Raw genomic sequence first — 18,156 nt, forward strand, 5'->3', positions numbered from 1 at the left:
CACAGCACAGCTAAAGCATATGCTTCATTGATAAAAGTTTGTTTAATATGTAATATGAACTTACTGTGCAAGAGGTCCTTTTTTAAAAAAGTGGTTAAAAATAATAATACAAAATCTTGGTCTCATCATGCAGTTCATATAACAATTGCTGATTTCTCTTTAATGCCATTCTGTTCCTTTTAACATGAGCTTTGGTTTTGTCTGAATATCCTCTTTAGGCCATCAGGAAGACAGCAGTTCACTCCCATAGGAAAATACAAGGCAGATGGAATCTTAGAAACTGTAAGGCTCTGTGTAACTCAGAGTAACATTCTCCATATATCCTCTTTCTAGCTTTTCTTATTTTAGTACAATGAATCTGATTTCCATTGCTCTCTTAGTGTTTTAAAATCTTTTATGTCAAGTTACTTCGTTGTGATCCAAAAAACCAATAGGAAATAACAAAATCCTGTAGTCTGTCTGGCTCTGAGTTGTCCCAGTGTCTGTGAGCAACTGGGCTCTCTGAAGTCCTTTTTGTTCTGTCCACCTTTCAAGCTTATAAACTGTGCCTACTTTTTTTATTGATAGACAGTAAAAGTGAACATGGATCCTTTCAAGTTGACCAGCATGTCTGTGAGCATCAAAAGGCAGTATTTTCTTCTTGTCTTACACAGAATTCTTTGCCTTTTTTTTTCCTCCAGAAGCTCCAAATGGCAAAATACTTTCCAGTTATGCTTTTATTTCCATCTGAAGCTCTCAAATGGTTTTGCAAACAGTGATGCCATAAGCCAGGCTTTAGTGGTTTAAGGAAAGATTACTGGCCTCCTAAATGGAGGAAGGGATGTGTCAACAACTTTTCAGAACCACAGTTTTGGAACAACTGGAAGTGAAAACCTGTATAAATTGGGTGAATGCCAAAACCTGTATAAATTGGGAAACCTTGACTATAATGTGCTCTTCCAAGAGACAAGATAGATTATTTAATTAATATGTTAACATATTTCTGAGCTGTTGGCTATTTCAGAATGCAACTAACACCATTATGCTGCCTCTAAGTACTGCTTATCAAAGCTCATGTGGACATAGACACAGTGAAAATGTGATGGAATAGAATATAGTCCACACTGCTTGATCTTTCCTCATACAGTATCCGCAAGACCGTCATTTCTGTCAAAATCTGAAGATGGAAAAATAGACAAAGTACGTTGAAGGAAGGGCCTGGATCTGTGAACTCTCCTGAACTTCATGTTAAATAGGAGTATTCATGGGAGTATTCTCTGAGTATGATAAAAAGTGCTCAGATTCATGCCTGCTATAGGTGGTTCACCACATAAGTACCAACTCCTGAGCTACTTGCCCATTCTATGTCTTCTAAAGCTGCAGTATTCCTATGTTTGTTCTAGGAATTTTCATTGCATAAACAATGCTTAAAATTGAATCAAACTCTCTGTTCAACAAACTTAAAAACAACAAGAAGCAGTATTTAAAAAATCAGAATATACAAAGTGCTGTGATACAATATTATACCAAGTAACAACAGTAAGAGGTAGATTTCATTAGATCTTTATTCCATTTTGTTAGTTCAAATCTTTCCAGTCAGATTTAAAGTTTTGTCTACTTAGTTCAGCTTTCAGGTTATAAAAATGAGTTGTTATTGTTTCAGTTACTTTTTTGTCTTCTTACATTTCTTCCCAGCTAATACTACATAGTGCAACAAGATATGAAGATCTCATTGTATTTCTTCAGCAGAATATTCACCAGGTACTGTGTATAGAGAAGATACTAAACCTGTTATAGTTCAGCTGCCAGTCTTTCTGTGTTTATCAGTCTGATATGATGCCTTCTCAACATTGTTTCAAACACAATATGGACATGTCTTGCATTTTAACAAACAAAGCAACAAATTCAGTTTTAGCATAAACTAGAACAATTCTTTCTGCTTTCAGTTTGATTTGCATGTCTTTAGGATTGGGCAAAAAATATACACAACAAACAAAATAAAAACAGTCCTTTTCTTTTTCAGTTTGAAATTGGTCCCTGTGGGTGCATCCTTCTGACTGTGTCTGTCATCTTATCAAGATCTATCAATCTGTGAGTGCCTTTGTATCCCTGTTTCATAAACTGCAAAGCAAACAATCTGTGCAAAGTGAGGGAACAACCATGATGTACTTAACTCTCTGGCCTTTTTAATCTGTCTTAATGTTTACTCTGATAAATATAGGGAAGTTATGCAGATTTACTCACCTAATCTTGGCTTTTTTTGTTGTATACACACACACTTGTGTATATATATATATATATATATATATATGTATATATGCTGTTAAAGTGGCAGTGATCAGTCCACCATATCTGATATAAATGACTCCATCTAAACATTAGGCATCATGTCTAAGGTAGTTGCCTATGCTCCCTGTCTTGATGGTTGAGAACAAGACATATTTAGAGGGTTATTTATCTCACATACTTTAGGTGTCTGTCTTAGGTAGGGATGAATAACTTGCTTGTGATGCCCAATCTCTCCATCAATGATAATGATAGAGAAAGGCTAGTATAAAATGGATTAGGCAGCTAATTTTTAGATGGTTATAAGTAAGGTATGACAAATCTGGTCTCAGTTTATTGGTATAATAAATATGCTGAGCTCTAACTAAGGGGTAGTCATTATAGCCTCTTTTAAAAACTCATTGAGGCTTGCCCAAGCACAGTTGCAGTTAATTGTGCTTTTATACAGATTAAACATATTTCTGTGGTGCTGTGAATATCAGAGTGGGTCAGAATATAAAAGCTTTCTTCATTTTGTCAAATTACACCTTTGTAAAAATCTCCTAGAGTTATCTGCAAGTGAAAAGAACTGTTCCCTGACAACTTGCAATAACAAATGACGTGAAGAGAGCAGCTGCACTTGAAAGTAGCACGGGTTTGATTTGTGTAAGCTTTTATTTCTTACATCTCTGCATTGTCTTGAAAGTAAATAGCAACTTAGTCCAAATTTGTGATATGCATTCAGTTGCTCACCTACTGAGATTCCTACAAGCGTTTACAGATTGCTTTATTGATTCTGTTGTCATTTTGTCATTTCTTCCTTTCTTTTGCTTACAGTAACACTACAGGCCATTGGCTTAACTCCACTTTTGCACTCTAACACAAATGACGTGATAATTTTATAGCATATGCCATTTATTCTCATTTTTCTGAACTAGTTACAGCAGAGAGATCCAGATTAGTAAAGGTATTTGAGCAAGTAACAATACATTTGGCATTTGGTAGGATCACCAAAAGCGGCAATGTTCCTAATTGCTGTTGATTGCATTGCTTTACTTGCTATTGATTGCATTGCTTTACTTGCTATAAAATGGTAAACATTCAATAATATAAGCAAGGAGCTTATTTTTCTCATGACCTCTCAATTCTTAACAGATGAATTATGACAAGGCCAATCAAGCATCTGTGTTTGTATTTGGGGGAGCTGAATGTCTAAAGTGAACATGAAAATTCCTTATGGTGCCTATTTGCATTTTTAGGTATCTAAATATTTTTAAAGTTCTGGTCCACAATGTCAGAATTGTTTATAAAATGTAGCTCTATTTCGAGGAAGATTCATGACTTTCTCACAGAACTTCATTTTAAAGTACCATTACTCTTCTAGCTTGGTACTGTGTAATACATTGCATTGGTACCTATCTTTTGTTTATAAGAAATAGGAATTTTTCTCTGTCACTAAATACAGTGGAATGTGGTTTCAGATCTTTGCATAAATTTTTTTAGAAGTGCAAACTAAATTTCGTTTATATAATTTTCAGTAATAGATTTGAATGGCTATGTCATAGTACTTCTCTTAGATATTACAAATATCAAGACAAATAACTCACTGCTCATATCATCAAGAAATATGTACCATTTAGTGAGTGTTACAAGCATTGTAAGTAATTATTTACATAACTGGCATAGTTCTGGATGAATAGTTGAAGACAAATAGGAGTTGTTTTGGGTAATGGAATTTTCATCCAGTAATAGATCTCCCTGAGATTTTTTTTTTGTCCCAGTTTTTTAACAGAAAATCAGTGGGCTTTAAAAAAAAAAAAAAAGAAAGAAAACTCCATGGAAGTTTCAGTTGTCCTGATTTTTTTGTGCATATTCTATTGAAAAAGCTAGGTAGATCATTTAATTTTAGTTGAGAAGTTAGTTAACATATTTTAGTTTCTCAAATCATGTTGAAATGCTTCTGTTTGGGTCAGTTCTTCACCATGTGCCCACAATGCTGACTCTCTGGGGTCCCTTGGTAAATATCTCTTCAATAAATAATTGGCATTTCTTGTAAGCAAGTTGAAGACTAAGGATGGAATAGTCTTGAACCGTGGCTATCATAAAACAACATTATGTAAGATGAAGAGGTATGTCCAATGAAACCAAACCAAAGCATTTACGTTTGATTCAACAAAGAGAAGAAGACTTGCATTTTGATTAATGAATATTGAAATATTTCTTCCAATCAAAAATATTCTTCCCAATGTTTTCTGTTCCCTGAATAATTCCAGTGTTTACTGAAGCTTTCACTTCAGGATATAATTAGAATAAAATAGTAATACCTTATTTTATATGGTGGAGAAGCATTAAATACAAGTTAAAAGGCAGAGCACTGAATGTGGACTAAATGGTGAGGTTGATTAACTGAAGGGTAAGTACCATTGTACCAAGACCTGTGCAGTTCAACCCATCTAGAACTGATCTAGGAGGAGTGCAAGATAATGAGACCACAAAGCTTACAGACTTCCTCAGAACAGTCACATCTGTGGACAGATGCTTCCCATGCCCGTACAGATGGAAGGTGGCATGCAGTTGTGACCATGCCACATGACTCGGGAATGATAGCTGCAATAGTTGATGCGGTTCAGAATGATCAAGACCTGTTAGCACCTTCTTAAATCTGTGACTAAGTTCTAGCAGTTCAGAAGGATCTCATAGTGCCAACAATGGAATGATCTCATCTAAGTTTAGCCTTCTAAAAATTACACCAAGTCTCAGTCCTCCCAGTCCCTCTGTAATCAGTGAAAAGAGAGAAGCTTCTCTAAGAGAGAATCATCCCATCCGAAAATAAATGTCAAGAAAGCTGAGGAGAATTGCTGTGGGCACTGCCTATCTTTTTTCTTTGATTTTGGAGGGAGAACTACTAGCTAAGACTGCTATTTCTTAGATGTTTGCTATTTTGAGGGTAATGGCCTATCTTACTTATCTTTATTTACTTTCTATGGAAATGTTTGCATCTAGGCTTCCTTTATGCTCAAAAAAGAGAAAAAGATCATAATTTGTTTGACTTATTTTGAATGTCTCCCTTAGAATGAGATAAATCATCTCCTGAAATGCTTACTTATCTCCCCTATATAAAAAGAAAATCTAAATGACCTACTCATATAGAGGCTTTACACAGTAAACATCAAGCAGTGAAATGAATTCTTTCTTATGGTGACTGGACAATAAAATGGGAAATGAAATTCAGTGTTAATAATACAAAGCATTATACATGATGAAAAAACACTCAACTATACTTACCTAGTGATGGGCTTTATATAGGCTGTTATAAAAAAGGAGAGAAATTCTGGCACCACTACTGTAATTTAATTATCTGAAGATACCAGTTCAATTTTCTGTGATAGACAAAAAAGAAATAATGTGTTGGGAGTTATGGTGATAAGAAATGAGAACAGAATAAAAACTTGGTAATGTCTTTGTATAAATATATGATCTTCTCATGTCTTTATCTTTCATGTAGTCTTGTGTCCCCAGGTTAGTACAGACACATTAGAACTAGAACATGCTGGAAGACAAAAACAAAGTTTCGCTGGACTAGCTTCTGCGTGAGGGCAGATGAAATCTTTCCTCTTCAGCATTGAAGAGGACTAACTTGGATGTGATAAAAATTTAGACATCCATGATAAGGTTGAATAAGGAGTGATTACACATTATTTCTCAGAGTCCAGAAACTTGGGGGCTGTCATGGAAATGCTCGGGCTTCGATTTTAAAACAAACCACAGTACTTTTTTTCCACAGCATAAGTAATTTTCAGTACTGGGAGATGAGGAGGCCAGACGTCTGAAGAGGTTCAAATAAATTTAGACAAATTACTGGAACATACATGCTTCAGTACCTTTAAACCCACCCGTCTAGATGTAATCTCCATCCCCATTTTTGTGTTGTGTCTTGATGTTTGCTACTGCTGCTGCTGACTGGATGCTGGGATAGGCTGACTTTTGGTCTGGCTCCATAATTTTTACATTGTTACTGATTTTTCTTGTAAATGGAAATTCCAGATTTCAGCTAGGTCTATCAGGCAGTTGTTCTAAATCACTGACAATCTAAGTATTTTTATTTAATGGGAACGCATGCCAGGAAATGCAGGGTTTTGCACTGCTTTGTAGATTTTGGTAATGAGTTTATCATACTCCATGCACTAATGATCATCACTGGTAGAACTGATAACAAATGACCAAAGAGGAGTGAGAATTCCTGAGGAAGTTGCTGAGAACGTGTTGTTGCTTCTGGTACAGGAAGGAATGCTAGTCACTAACAATTGTAACCTCTTTTTTTCTTACAGCCAGTGAAAAATTAAAAAATAGTGGGCGTATTGTACTAGCTCAGGGGACTAATCTTCCTGAATGTGCAAACTGTGTACTAAAATCTTCATGTTGTTAAGAGCTACAAGGTATTTTCTGTGTACCTGGGAGAGACTGAGCTTAAAGGTGGGCTGCAAGCCCCCATGTGGGCCTCACCATTGCATCTGAGAATGGCACATTGCATGTAGGAAAGTTATGAATACTCAGGAGTGGTTTACACTCACCCAGTGTTGGCAGTTTCAGTAAACCCCACAGTCTTGCTGAAGATACAACATGTACTGGAACTGCAGCACAGGCTTTCTCTACTAGATGCTGTCTCATCACTTCTAACACTTGACATCTTCCTCACTGTTCTTACTCATGCAAAACAATTTCTATATTGGGATGTGGCTGATTCTTATCCATTCATTGAAAAGCCTTCTTTAAATTTCGGCTTCTTACCAACCAGTCACACTGTCTGTTTTCATTGCCATATTTTTCTTAATTTGTGCAATAACAGTATTGCATAAAACCATCATTACTAACTAGAACCTATTATAGCAAAGAACACTGAATAAGAAAATTCCTTAGGTCAAATTCCTTTGTGGAAAAGCAGTGTATTGCCATTTTCAAGCTACGTGGAGAAAATAAATAGAGCCTCATCTGAAACACAGACTCATTGTGTTACTCACAAATTTGCTGACAGAATCAAAACACCAGTGTTTGCAATCTCTTTTGTCGACTTTGGGATACTTTATCACTTACTGATAGCAGATCACAAATGTAATTCTGCAGTCATCATTAGTCATTTGGGTATCTTTTCATTTTTTTTCTCTGAAGTTTTTGAGTGAGAATAAAGAAAACAATGGCTTTATCTGTGGAGAAAAAAAAAGGAGAGTGATTTTGCAAGTCAGGAGGAGGCTGTGTACTTCATTAAGGTTAGCCACTTATTAACCTAGGAAAATACGCGTCAACACTTTTTTCCTTATTGTGATCCCACAACTCTAATAACTTTCCTTATGTAGTCTTTACTGCTCCAGAAATGTGTACAGCCCTGTTTCAAAATTATTTGTGCTGTTTCCATTTCTGAGTTTAGGAGTTTTGGTTGTTTGGGGTTTTTTTTCTTTCTTTTTTTTTTTTTTTTTAAAGCCAATGCCTTTTTATTAAATGGATTAATTCATATTTTGATCCCTTATCAGTCTAGGACTTCTCACACCAAGTAAGTCTGCCCTTAGTTATTAGTAATTTATCTAGTTCTCTGAAATCTTCTATCAATTAACAATTTTTTTACTAAAAGCTATGTTGTTCTGTGCCCTTGAGCATTTATTCTTCATTCCTGTGGTACCATTTTTCTGAACTAGGGAAGTTAAATTTCCTTCATCTTTCATTCTCATCCTTCCTTGAAATAAACACAAGCAACAAATCATGTCAATAGCTCTCCAGTATGTCTATTCCATCTCAAAAAATATCCTTCCCATAATAAATGAAGCCGAGCTGCACTTGCCATGTTATAGGGGAGAGAAGTTTTGACTTGTTTGAACTTCATGTGAGAGGAAAGCCTGATCAGCCAGGCTAAAGAACCAGTGGCTACAATCCCTCTCTGGCTAAGCAGAGTGTCTAGCTTCAGCATTTGCAGAACTAGGATCTCTTCCTGAATGAATAACTTGCTCATCTGTGGAATCTGATTTTTAAGTGCTCTGAGGATGTTGGACAAACTATGCATTGTTATCATTATTATGCCCCGTACTATGGTCAAATATATCTGTTTGTCAACTTGGTTTTACTTCTGTAATTATTTCTCTGGTTGCGAGCCATATTCCAAGAATCTTTCTGCTTTGGTCCATTGGCAAAGTATTTTTATCAGTTTTTAAAAAATGTAACAGTTCTGTCTTTACTCATCTCCATAGAACAGCATTTCACTGTGAGATGTACTTATATATTTATGGTACAGTAATACCTATGGGCTGTAATAAAGATCAGGAGCTCTCCTTTCCAAAGAGTCAGAAAGAGTAAAGCCACATCCAGAGTCACCTCAGCATGCCACCCTTCATTCCCCAGTAGCTCTGGCCATATATACACTAACTTATAGGGCAAACAGATGCGTTCATCCTAGTTCACACAGGAGAAGTTTACCTCATATTTGCTGCAGGGTAAGAGCATTTGTATGTACGGTTACTACATGTCAGACTCTGCCTGGCCTCATGATGAGTTGTTTGCCCATATCCACACAATTCCTGCTCTACAGAGTTTTCATAGAATAGGAGGGACATGTGACAAATGGGAAGCAGGAGACTGTGGGAACTGATTCGTTAAAGAGCTTCCAGATATACATAATTTGTTGGGCATGTGCTATAAGCATGTGAGCACATTGTTTTACTGTGGCCAGAAAGAGGTGCCACAAATCAGAGAAGAAACTGTAAATTGACTACTGAACTTTGGCATTTCTAGCCATGATGTTACCTGCCTTTCGGATGTGATTTGCTGGTGCATTTTCATCTGGATTATTTCATATTGCTGCAGAGACAGAATAAGCACTTTTAATTAACCATGCACTTCATTACGATAAAAAATCTTAAATAATCTTAAATAACCTTATTAAAATTGTAAAATATTAGTGCAATTAAACCATATTTAAAGCCAAGCTCTGGGAAGACTATCTTTACTTAATAAGACAACTTTTTATTGAGAGTTGTGTAAAAGAAGATAATAATCATGGTAGTAATCTGTATCAAGCATTTTTTACTGTATCCTTTTCTGTATAATTTACTGTGAAATAACCCTGATTCTGACATTTTAAACTCTTTCAGTCACGTAGGACATTAAAAAAGAAAGTGATGCTCTGTTGGCGCATGAATTGCGGGTTGAACAATGGGTCCTCCACCCTCAGTCCACTTTCCTTAACTGACACCTTTTCCTGTCTCAGAGCCAATCTCTAATTTAGAGTTACCCTAAAATGCACCTACTCTCCTCATGCTGTTTGGCTGGTGAAGAAAGGCTTTCTGTGAAATGACCATTTGGCTTGTCCAATGGTGAAAGCAATTACAACTTCACATAAAAGATCCAGTCACATGGGGCATAGTCAGTTCTTGTTGGAAATATATTTTTCTATGAGCCAGTTTTCTGGGAAAACTTTTTCAGAGATAGTTCCCCTCCACTTGAGAACACCTGGGAGACCAACAGCAAGGGGAAATTACGTGTGTGAGCAGTTTTCACTCAGTGTTTACAGTTATGTAATATAAATACATGTCATCATGTATTTTACAGCTTAGTCTTTTGGTGTTTGTAAAAGATAGGGAAGCAGCTATTTTTAAAGGGAAACAGCTGTCAATTACGTTACAGTGCAAAAAAACAAGCAGCTTGACCTAACTGAAAAATCCATATTTGAAAGTCTCAGACCTCTCCAAGACCCATTTGTGATTTTACAACATGGAGGAAGCGTGAGATTAGATTTACCAAGAACAGTGGGAGGAGAGCAAATAAGAGAGTTTGTGTGGGATCCAGTCCTTGGTAGGGAAGAACTGAGTCCTTTTTTGTTTGGGTAAGTGAACTTCTGTGCCTCCTGCTTGATAGGTTGCATGCAATTCATAATCTTCAGGATCTTCCTTGTCTTTGAGGCTCTGTTGTGTGAATTAGACAGAGGCCCTTCTAGCTGGAGTGTTCACTGGGCAAGAATTGCTTGCTACATTAATAAATATATTAATAAATGTAGAACCTTAATGAAGCACATATTGCAGCTTCAGTGCTAAGAGGCAATAAAGAAGGGAGTTTGCTTGAAAGAAGTTAATGTTTTTCCTTCAAAGAAAGACAAGAAGACAGGGATAATAAGTGAGACAGCCTTAGCAATATTCAAAGGAGGATGTAACACCAAGATTTGAAGCTATGAGATTTATATTCTTTCAGAAGTGGATATGCAATGGAATGTATTGATGTATGAAATGTCACCTTGTAACACTTGAGAAAAAGGGGACCCAGGGCAAAAGAATAAAGCTAGAGATGATGGTAGAATGGGATTTTGAAGATAAGATACAGGAAAGGAGGGTAGGGTCTGACACAACACAAATATGTAGGCATCTGTCAAATAAGATCTGAAGATAAGGAAGCTGTATAGCCTGCTATATAAGGAATGTGACCCAGGTGGAAATATGACCACAAAGGCAAAGAAGAGGAAGACCTGTATTAGGTTTGAAGAAGTTTGCTGCACTGAAGAACAAGGAACAAAGGTTAGTGGTAAAGAAAACCAAAAAAATGAAACCAAACTTGGCAAAAAAGGGAAGAATTAAGAAGACAAAGAGGTTGTTATACTGATTCTGTTTGACATCTTGCTAGGTAAGGGACTGGTATATTGGAAAACAATGCAAAAAAAAAAAAAAAAAAAAAACTGAGATTTGCAGAAATAATGGAGAGAGACATGTGACACTGTCTCCCTGTTCAGAAAATTCAGGAAGCCTGTCACCAGCATGGGTCCACAGAACAGAGAAGTGGACTGTATACTGGGTGACAGCAAATTTGGTGTGGATATGCAACAGAAAGATTTCTTATGGCAACAGGGGAAAAAATCCAGGTTGTTCCCCGGACACATCCAGTTCCTTCTAGAACAGATCAGGATGGATCATAAAGCTGAGGAACATGCCTCAAGAGAGTGAAGCTTATTAGCGCATTCTCTGGAGAATTTTCTGATCTCTAAAGAAAGAGTGCAAAGGAACGAAAAAAGTGTGGTGAGCAACAAATAGCTCTAGCACTAGTGGTCTGAGTCTTGGTGTTGGAAAATACAGAAATAATGTGATTCAGACGAGGTCAGACCCAGACCTTGAGTCATGGAAATTAAACAACAAGCAATTTCCTTATCATATCAATGAAAAGATATCAGGAAAAGATGTGAAGTTTCTGTGTAGAGTGGATGTGGCTGATGTTAGGAATAATGTAAAGAATGCTCCAAATCTAAATTAATATTCTCCTTACATTTCACTAAGGAGAACAACATGGTGTAAAGTCAGGATGGATAATTGGAATCCATGCATAGAAATTGAATTAATTTTGAGGGAGGTAGAACTGAACCCGAAAAAGTGATGGCTACACAACATGAAGGAAAAAATAAACCAGGTATCTTTTTGCCTATATCTCATTCCTAAACTTATGCAAGACTTTCTGAGCTCTCTCTTGCTTTGTCAGACTTTATGAATGGATTTGATCCTAAAAGCTTACACTTTTTGTCATACTATACCACTTTCCCTATTAAAACATACAGTAACCTTGCATCTCTGGTGCAGTAAGTCTGGAGAAGTGGATGCTCTCCATCTCCAAATACTGAAATAACTAGCATCTAAAATCACAGATACAATTACAATGATGCTTAATACCTTTTCACAATAGAGCTCACCAGTAACTGTGTAATAGCAAACAATGCTTACATTTAAGAAAGATGGAAAAGCAGACCAAGCAACTTAGCCTTTATCTCAGCAGGTTGAAAAGCTGTAGGCAAAATTCTGAAAAGAGAGTAACTAACTACAGAGATAAATGGAAAATGGCAGGAAATGCAGCCTGATTTTACAGAAGATAAGTTATACAAGACTGAACTAATACTCTACTTTGATAAAAGAGCTGCTTTTTTGAAGTGGGAAATGAAATAGATTAATTCTATCTGAACATTGGTAAAGCATGCAATTATAGTACCAAATGGAGAATTGTTAGTTAAACTGAAAAAAAAAAATTAGAATCAAATTAGTTAATGGAGAGGTAATAAGAGTTTTTTGTATTTGATATCATGCCAAATGAGAAGTCATTTCGTAATGTGAAAATAAGAGGTCTTTTAAGAATTGTAAAGTTGATAAAGGAAAGGGAATCAGAAAAGAGTTATCAGCATGGAGAAGGTTACTGATAGAGTTGCTCAATGATCAGTCTGGGATTAAACTTAGTTTTTATTCCCTACAGTAATGTTGGAAAAAGGGAGTGATGTGCTAATGAAATGTACTGATGACTCAAAAGTTGAAAGGCACTGTCAATACAGAGAACAAATTGTGTTGTACAAAAAGAGTTGGCTCAGCTTCATGATGAGGGTAATAAAAAAGGAATTTATTTTAACTACAGAGACTACAAGGTCATGCAAACAGAGACTACTCACTACTGTACTGTGGGGGTTCATAAGCTGTAAATGTCAGAATGAGGAGTTGAGAAGAGTAGTGGAGTACACAGTGACTTTGAGCCAGCATTATAAAATAGCACTGGATCTATTCTTAGGGTGTATCAGCATAAATAGTTTTAGGAGGTGAAGAAATATTAATATATTGTGCAAGGTACTGATGTGTCCTCATTGAAATACCATGTCAAATTGGGTTCACCCATTAAAACTGGGAGAAGTGTAGGGAAAGGGAGGACGAGGGGAATGAGAAACCTGTCTTATAAAAGAAGAACAAAACTTTTTATCTTTTCTAGCCTAAAAAACAAATTTTGAGAGGGGACATAACTATTTTCTAAAAAATGAGAGAGCAGCAGTTGTAAGTAAACAAGAAGGACTGAGAAGAGTTATTTAATTTAACGAACAATATTAGTACAAAATGAAAGTGTATCAGTAAACTTAGCCTGTGACTCAATGAACCCAATCAAAGTGTGACTTGATTTCAGGTTCCTAAGCTACCAGTGAGAAAAGTATGGGAAGCCAAGAAAGCAAATAAGAAATGTGGTTTTCTGTGAAGAAGAGTAACTGGGATGGCTGGATTTTACCTGCCAGATGCAGAGAACATCATCTTCCTTTCTTCCCCCTCTCTGCAACTGTGCTTTGTCCCAATATGGGATATGGCTGTAGTCCACACCATGGCTAATATAAACACAGAGTACTGTTCTGAGAAGTATCTGAGATATGTGGATTTAATTGCCCCTCAGTTCCATAAGACTGTCCATATAGGATCAAAGGAAAGGTCCATCTAGCCTGGTAGCCGGTCTTTGATAGTGGAAAGCTGTGACTGCTGAAGGAAACTGCGTAAGAAATGGGGTGAATATAGAGCAATTATTCTGGTGGTATATTCCCCATGTTTCCGATAGTCAGTAATTGAGAGACTTCCTAAGCTGGCAGTTGTATCCGGACCATTGAGTTTATTAGCCTGTGATGAACCTATCCTCCATGAATTTTTCTAAAACCTTTTTGAACCCTTTAATTCTTTTGGCCTTCGCAACATCCGGTGGCAATGAGTTCCGCAATATAGTTATGTGCTTTGTGAAAGAGTTTTTCCTTTTGTTTGCTTGAACTGGTTGCCCAATAAGTCTACAGAGTGTTGCCTAGTTCATGTTATGAAAAGTAGTGAGTAAATGTTCCTTAATCATCTCCTTACCATTGAGGAGTTTTTGAACTTCTGTTGCAGTCCACCAGTTGTGTCCTTTTGTAGTGAAAAGGTCCTCGTCTGTGTAGTCTCTTCTCATAGGAAAGCTGCTCCATATCTTGACAGTGGTTTCTTCTGAGCATCTGAACTTCCTTTGATTCTATGATATCTAAATGCTCAAATTCTGTTACTGTTGAGCAAAAATTTATAACAAAGTGACTATTTGAAACTGAGTGTTCAAGCATTGCTTTTAATTCATTTGTCCACTTGAGGAGTCTTTTTTCAAGACTGGCTACATGGTGTTGTCATTTCCATAGCAACCTTATTTCTCAGATTGTAATCGGAAAAAAAAAATACTCAGCCTCTCTGCAATGCCAGCATATTTGTGAGTATGATTTATCTGTCCAATCCCTGGTGTATAGCAATTAGATGGCCATGCCCGAGTCATGGCTGGCTCCCTTTACTTTAAGTTCATCAGATGGAGAAAAGGCATTTTCCAGTAGAGTTTCTTCCTCTATTCTGCAAATTATCTAAGCAAGGTCACATAAATTACCTTGAGGATGTACCAGTTTCTCTCCATGTACAAAAATGTAAAGAATCCCAGAGTAATTAGCTGATGTTTATGTGTCCATCTTTATATAAAAACCAATTAGTGATATGAAGCCCGTCTCTAAGTAATTGATTACCTTTGTCATCTTCCCAATCTTCTTTTTTCCCTTTCATTCAGGAAATCAAAGCATTTCAGAATTTAACTATTTTTATTTTAGTGGCATAAAGTATATTTTTAAAAAAGACTCCAAATATGTGAAAGAGTAAGTGTTACTCTACTACAAAATAGAGCAGTAACAAAAACACTGTCATATTTTTACCAAATTTCAGCCAGTGTACTGTCATACTGTGTACTATTCAGCTCTGTTTGCTAAACGTAAGGTCAAATGGTTAAGCAGATCTGGGTTTTGTATCTTTGCTTAATGTGTTGTGCTTAGGAAGACATATTACATTCAATAAGAAAGATAATTTATTTAAAAAAATGAAATAGTGGGTTGAATGTGCCAATAGATTAATCACTTTTCAAATCTGATCTATCCCTCTGAAATGTAAATACTTCCTATAGTATGTTAGCACCCTGTAGCAGCCGAGTTGATGAATTAAATGTGTATAATTATCTGAGTACTTGTACATTTTAAGAACTTCGTGAAATTAGCAGGTACGTGAAAAAAGTGATCATGAACGAAGCCACTTCCTTGCTTTTACTCATTTGAATCCCATAGAGCAGGCTTTTTTTTTTCTTCAGAGGGGCTCTTCCCTTCTTTTTTAAATGTTCATTTGAAACCTTTGCAGTGTGCCAGTATAAAAAAAAAATATTATGGAACATTTACACAATAAGCCAGTCACCCATCCTGTCATTTTCCACATCCCCATTGTAATTATTTGAAATCCTTATGCTTGAAGACGAGTTTTTCTCCCTCCCAACCCAAATTCTATTTTCGGAGTAGACTTGTAATTGTGTGTTTGTTAATATAGCTGTCTGTTGCCATGAACAAAGTGAGGTCACCAATTTTCTATTACAGCTTTGCCACAGAGTTAAGGACTGTAAACCAGCTAGCACTTACTTGAATGCACCATTTTTTGTTTTATATTGTTTTATTTTGTTCTGCTATCAATCTAAACAATATCTAGGGTAAATAACGGACATGAAATAACTCATATTTTGATAGTCTGGAGTTATTCCTAGTTACAGTTTGTATGTGACATTTGTATTTAATATTCAATGCTCAAATGTTCTCCATTTAAGAGTTGGCAAGAATTTTCCTGGAAGTAAAATGAGAATTAATGTGTATGAAGCATTTTTAAAATGTCTTATTTATCTAACTCAGTGTTGTTTGCTAAGAAAAAGTTCATCTGATTACAGATTATGTTATATTGTAGCATCCAGTGCTAAAATATTTATATTTTGGATTTGTATTTATGCACTTTTAAAACTTTAATAGAGTCCATACAGATCACTGTAATTTATTTTATCAATGCACCATCAGTGCTAAGGTTTATACTGCCATTACAGTTTCTTCTAACTCTGGTATTTTTGTCCATCTGTTTTAAACTCTTAGAATTTTTTTTTTATACTTTGTATATGCCAGAATGGATGAACGAATTGAAAACATGAGGCTGATTCCTAATAAGAACTGTCATGGCTACCTTGAAGTCAGCAAGTTATGTCGGTATGGCTGTGACAATTCAGAGCAGTCAAAGGTTTGACTCAGAACATCTATACATTTTCAGTACTTTGCATCCTTAATAAACACATTATTTATAACTTGAAACTAACAGTTTCAACAAGGCTGAAGATTAACACAGAATCACCAACAGGAGCATGGAGAGAAAATAAGATTTATAATATGTAATGATATTTTTTGGAAAGGCTATTTCAGGCATTTCTGCCCTAAAACCAGCAGTGTTAGAAAACATGAAAAAATATGTATAATTCACACCAGATGTATTTTGTTGATTTCTGTCATGACGAGATTTCTCCGGGTGCTATAAAGTAGATATTTGCTCTGAAGCCACCTTACACATCTTTTGGTTTTGCCACATAATGATGTTCGTTTTATGCAATAATAATGTGAGATAAAAATGTTTGGTTGCATGCTGAATGAAAAGACAGTTAAGCCCCAGGATATAGGCACCTCACCCCGATTACCCTGTTAAGGGAAAAAAAAAAAGATTTAAATAGAAACATTTTTTAAAAGAACAGTACAAAATTAATAAACTATGTGGAGATGAGTTTTGCCATGTCATTTAGGTTCTGTGAGCATATAAAAATACATCCACATTTTGTCAAGATATCAGAAAAGCTGAACTAAGCTATTCCAGCACTGCTGAATGGAGAATTCAGCAATTTGAGGGTCCCAGGGCAAAAACTGAAACACAGCCAAAGTTGAAGCTATGACTTTACGCGCATTAGGAAGTATGTTAATCTGAGTGTATTTGCTGCTGTCTACCTCTCATCTCAACAGGCTACTTCTGCCTTAGCAGAAGCCACAGCTTCACTCGCTCCATTCAAACTCTCTCCTCCCTGGTTTCAGTACAGATATAAGCCACATTACTTTACACACAGTACAACTAAAAATAAATATCAAGCTGGGAGATCTTACAGAGTGATCTGAAATTTAGCAGATCTCATTGTCAACTTTTTGATTATGTATCAACTCAGGAAATGATTCCTGCTGAAAATTGTGCTTAAATATACTTGAACACATGCTTAGTTTTAAGTAATTGTCCAGGAGATTTTAAAAATCAGTATCTTGCTCTCTGATCGAATATTTTTTTTCACAGACTTCACAGTATTACCAGGTGAGGCAAACACCACCATTCTGCACCAACAGTCAACATACTCCCAGCTCACTCTCCAGTTAGAATTACGTACTTACCATGACATTGAAAAATACTGATAAGATAGCATGAGGAAGAAATGTTTACCATTAACACCGTTCTCTTTGGTAGTGTCTTTTTACTGACCTGTGATTCTGTCAAAGCAGCATGCAGAACGTTGAGTTATAAATTAAGGAGGAGGGATTCAGTAGAGTCAAGCCTTTAACTCATTGTCTGATGATGACCAGGATACTTAAAAGTCTATTGAAATTAATGAGGGTTTTTGTTTTAAAGTGATTTAAAAATTACAAATGGAAAATTCCATGCAGGGACGAAGTAGTATTAGTAGTCATGATTTATTCATTACGTCTGTTTTGACATCCGAGAGCCAAGACACCATAATGAACAAATTTCAGATTTGCTTGTCATCAATGAATGTCTTCACAGGCTGGTAGAAAACAAAACACATTGTTATTGTTATCTGGTATTTTTACAATGCATGAAGTGTACTTGCACTTAAAAGCTGACACCTTTTATGATAACACAATAAATACACCTGCACAGAAGCTGGTAAGTCTTTGGCAGGTATGAATAATAATCTTAGACCCATTTAGAATAGGTGTAAATCTCATAGCTATATGCCTGATGTTTGTTTCCTCATTAGCAGAGATGATTTGAAAGGCAGATGTTCTTCTTCTTGAAAATCTGCGATACACCTCAAAACTCCCATATTGTTTGTACCTACAGATGAAATTAGAACTTCCTCCTATTGTCTTTGTCGCATGTCCCATCGTCCCTAACTGACGCATATTGTATAGTCTACTCATTTCAAACAAGGCTATGGCGTTTTCAAGATGAAACTGTTTCTAAAACTAAAAAATGGCCGAAATCCAAAGATTATTATCAC

At 36.0% G+C, this 18,156-nt stretch overlaps 1 protein-coding gene across 5 annotated transcripts in view; it reads left to right on the plus strand.

Annotated features, from left to right (window-relative positions):
- The window catches only part of MINDY4 (MINDY lysine 48 deubiquitinase 4), an 84,446-nt gene that overhangs the window by 37,883 nt on the left and 28,407 nt on the right, over positions 1-18,156 (plus strand). For 4 of the 5 annotated variants that reach the window (XM_072854823.1, XM_072854824.1, XM_072854827.1 and 1 more), the window contains exons 11-13: positions 219-282; positions 1,675-1,740; positions 2,003-2,070. In XM_072854823.1, the coding sequence (XP_072710924.1) occupies positions 219-282; positions 1,675-1,740; positions 2,003-2,070 (198 nt within the window). The remainder of the gene's footprint in view (positions 1-218; positions 283-1,674; positions 1,741-2,002; positions 2,071-18,156) is intronic. The other variant, XM_072854825.1, reaches the window with a different exon arrangement.

Source organism: Ciconia boyciana, chromosome 2 (genome assembly GCF_034638445.1).
Source record: "Ciconia boyciana chromosome 2, ASM3463844v1, whole genome shotgun sequence".
Classification (NCBI taxonomy): Eukaryota; Metazoa; Chordata; class Aves; order Ciconiiformes; family Ciconiidae; genus Ciconia; species Ciconia boyciana.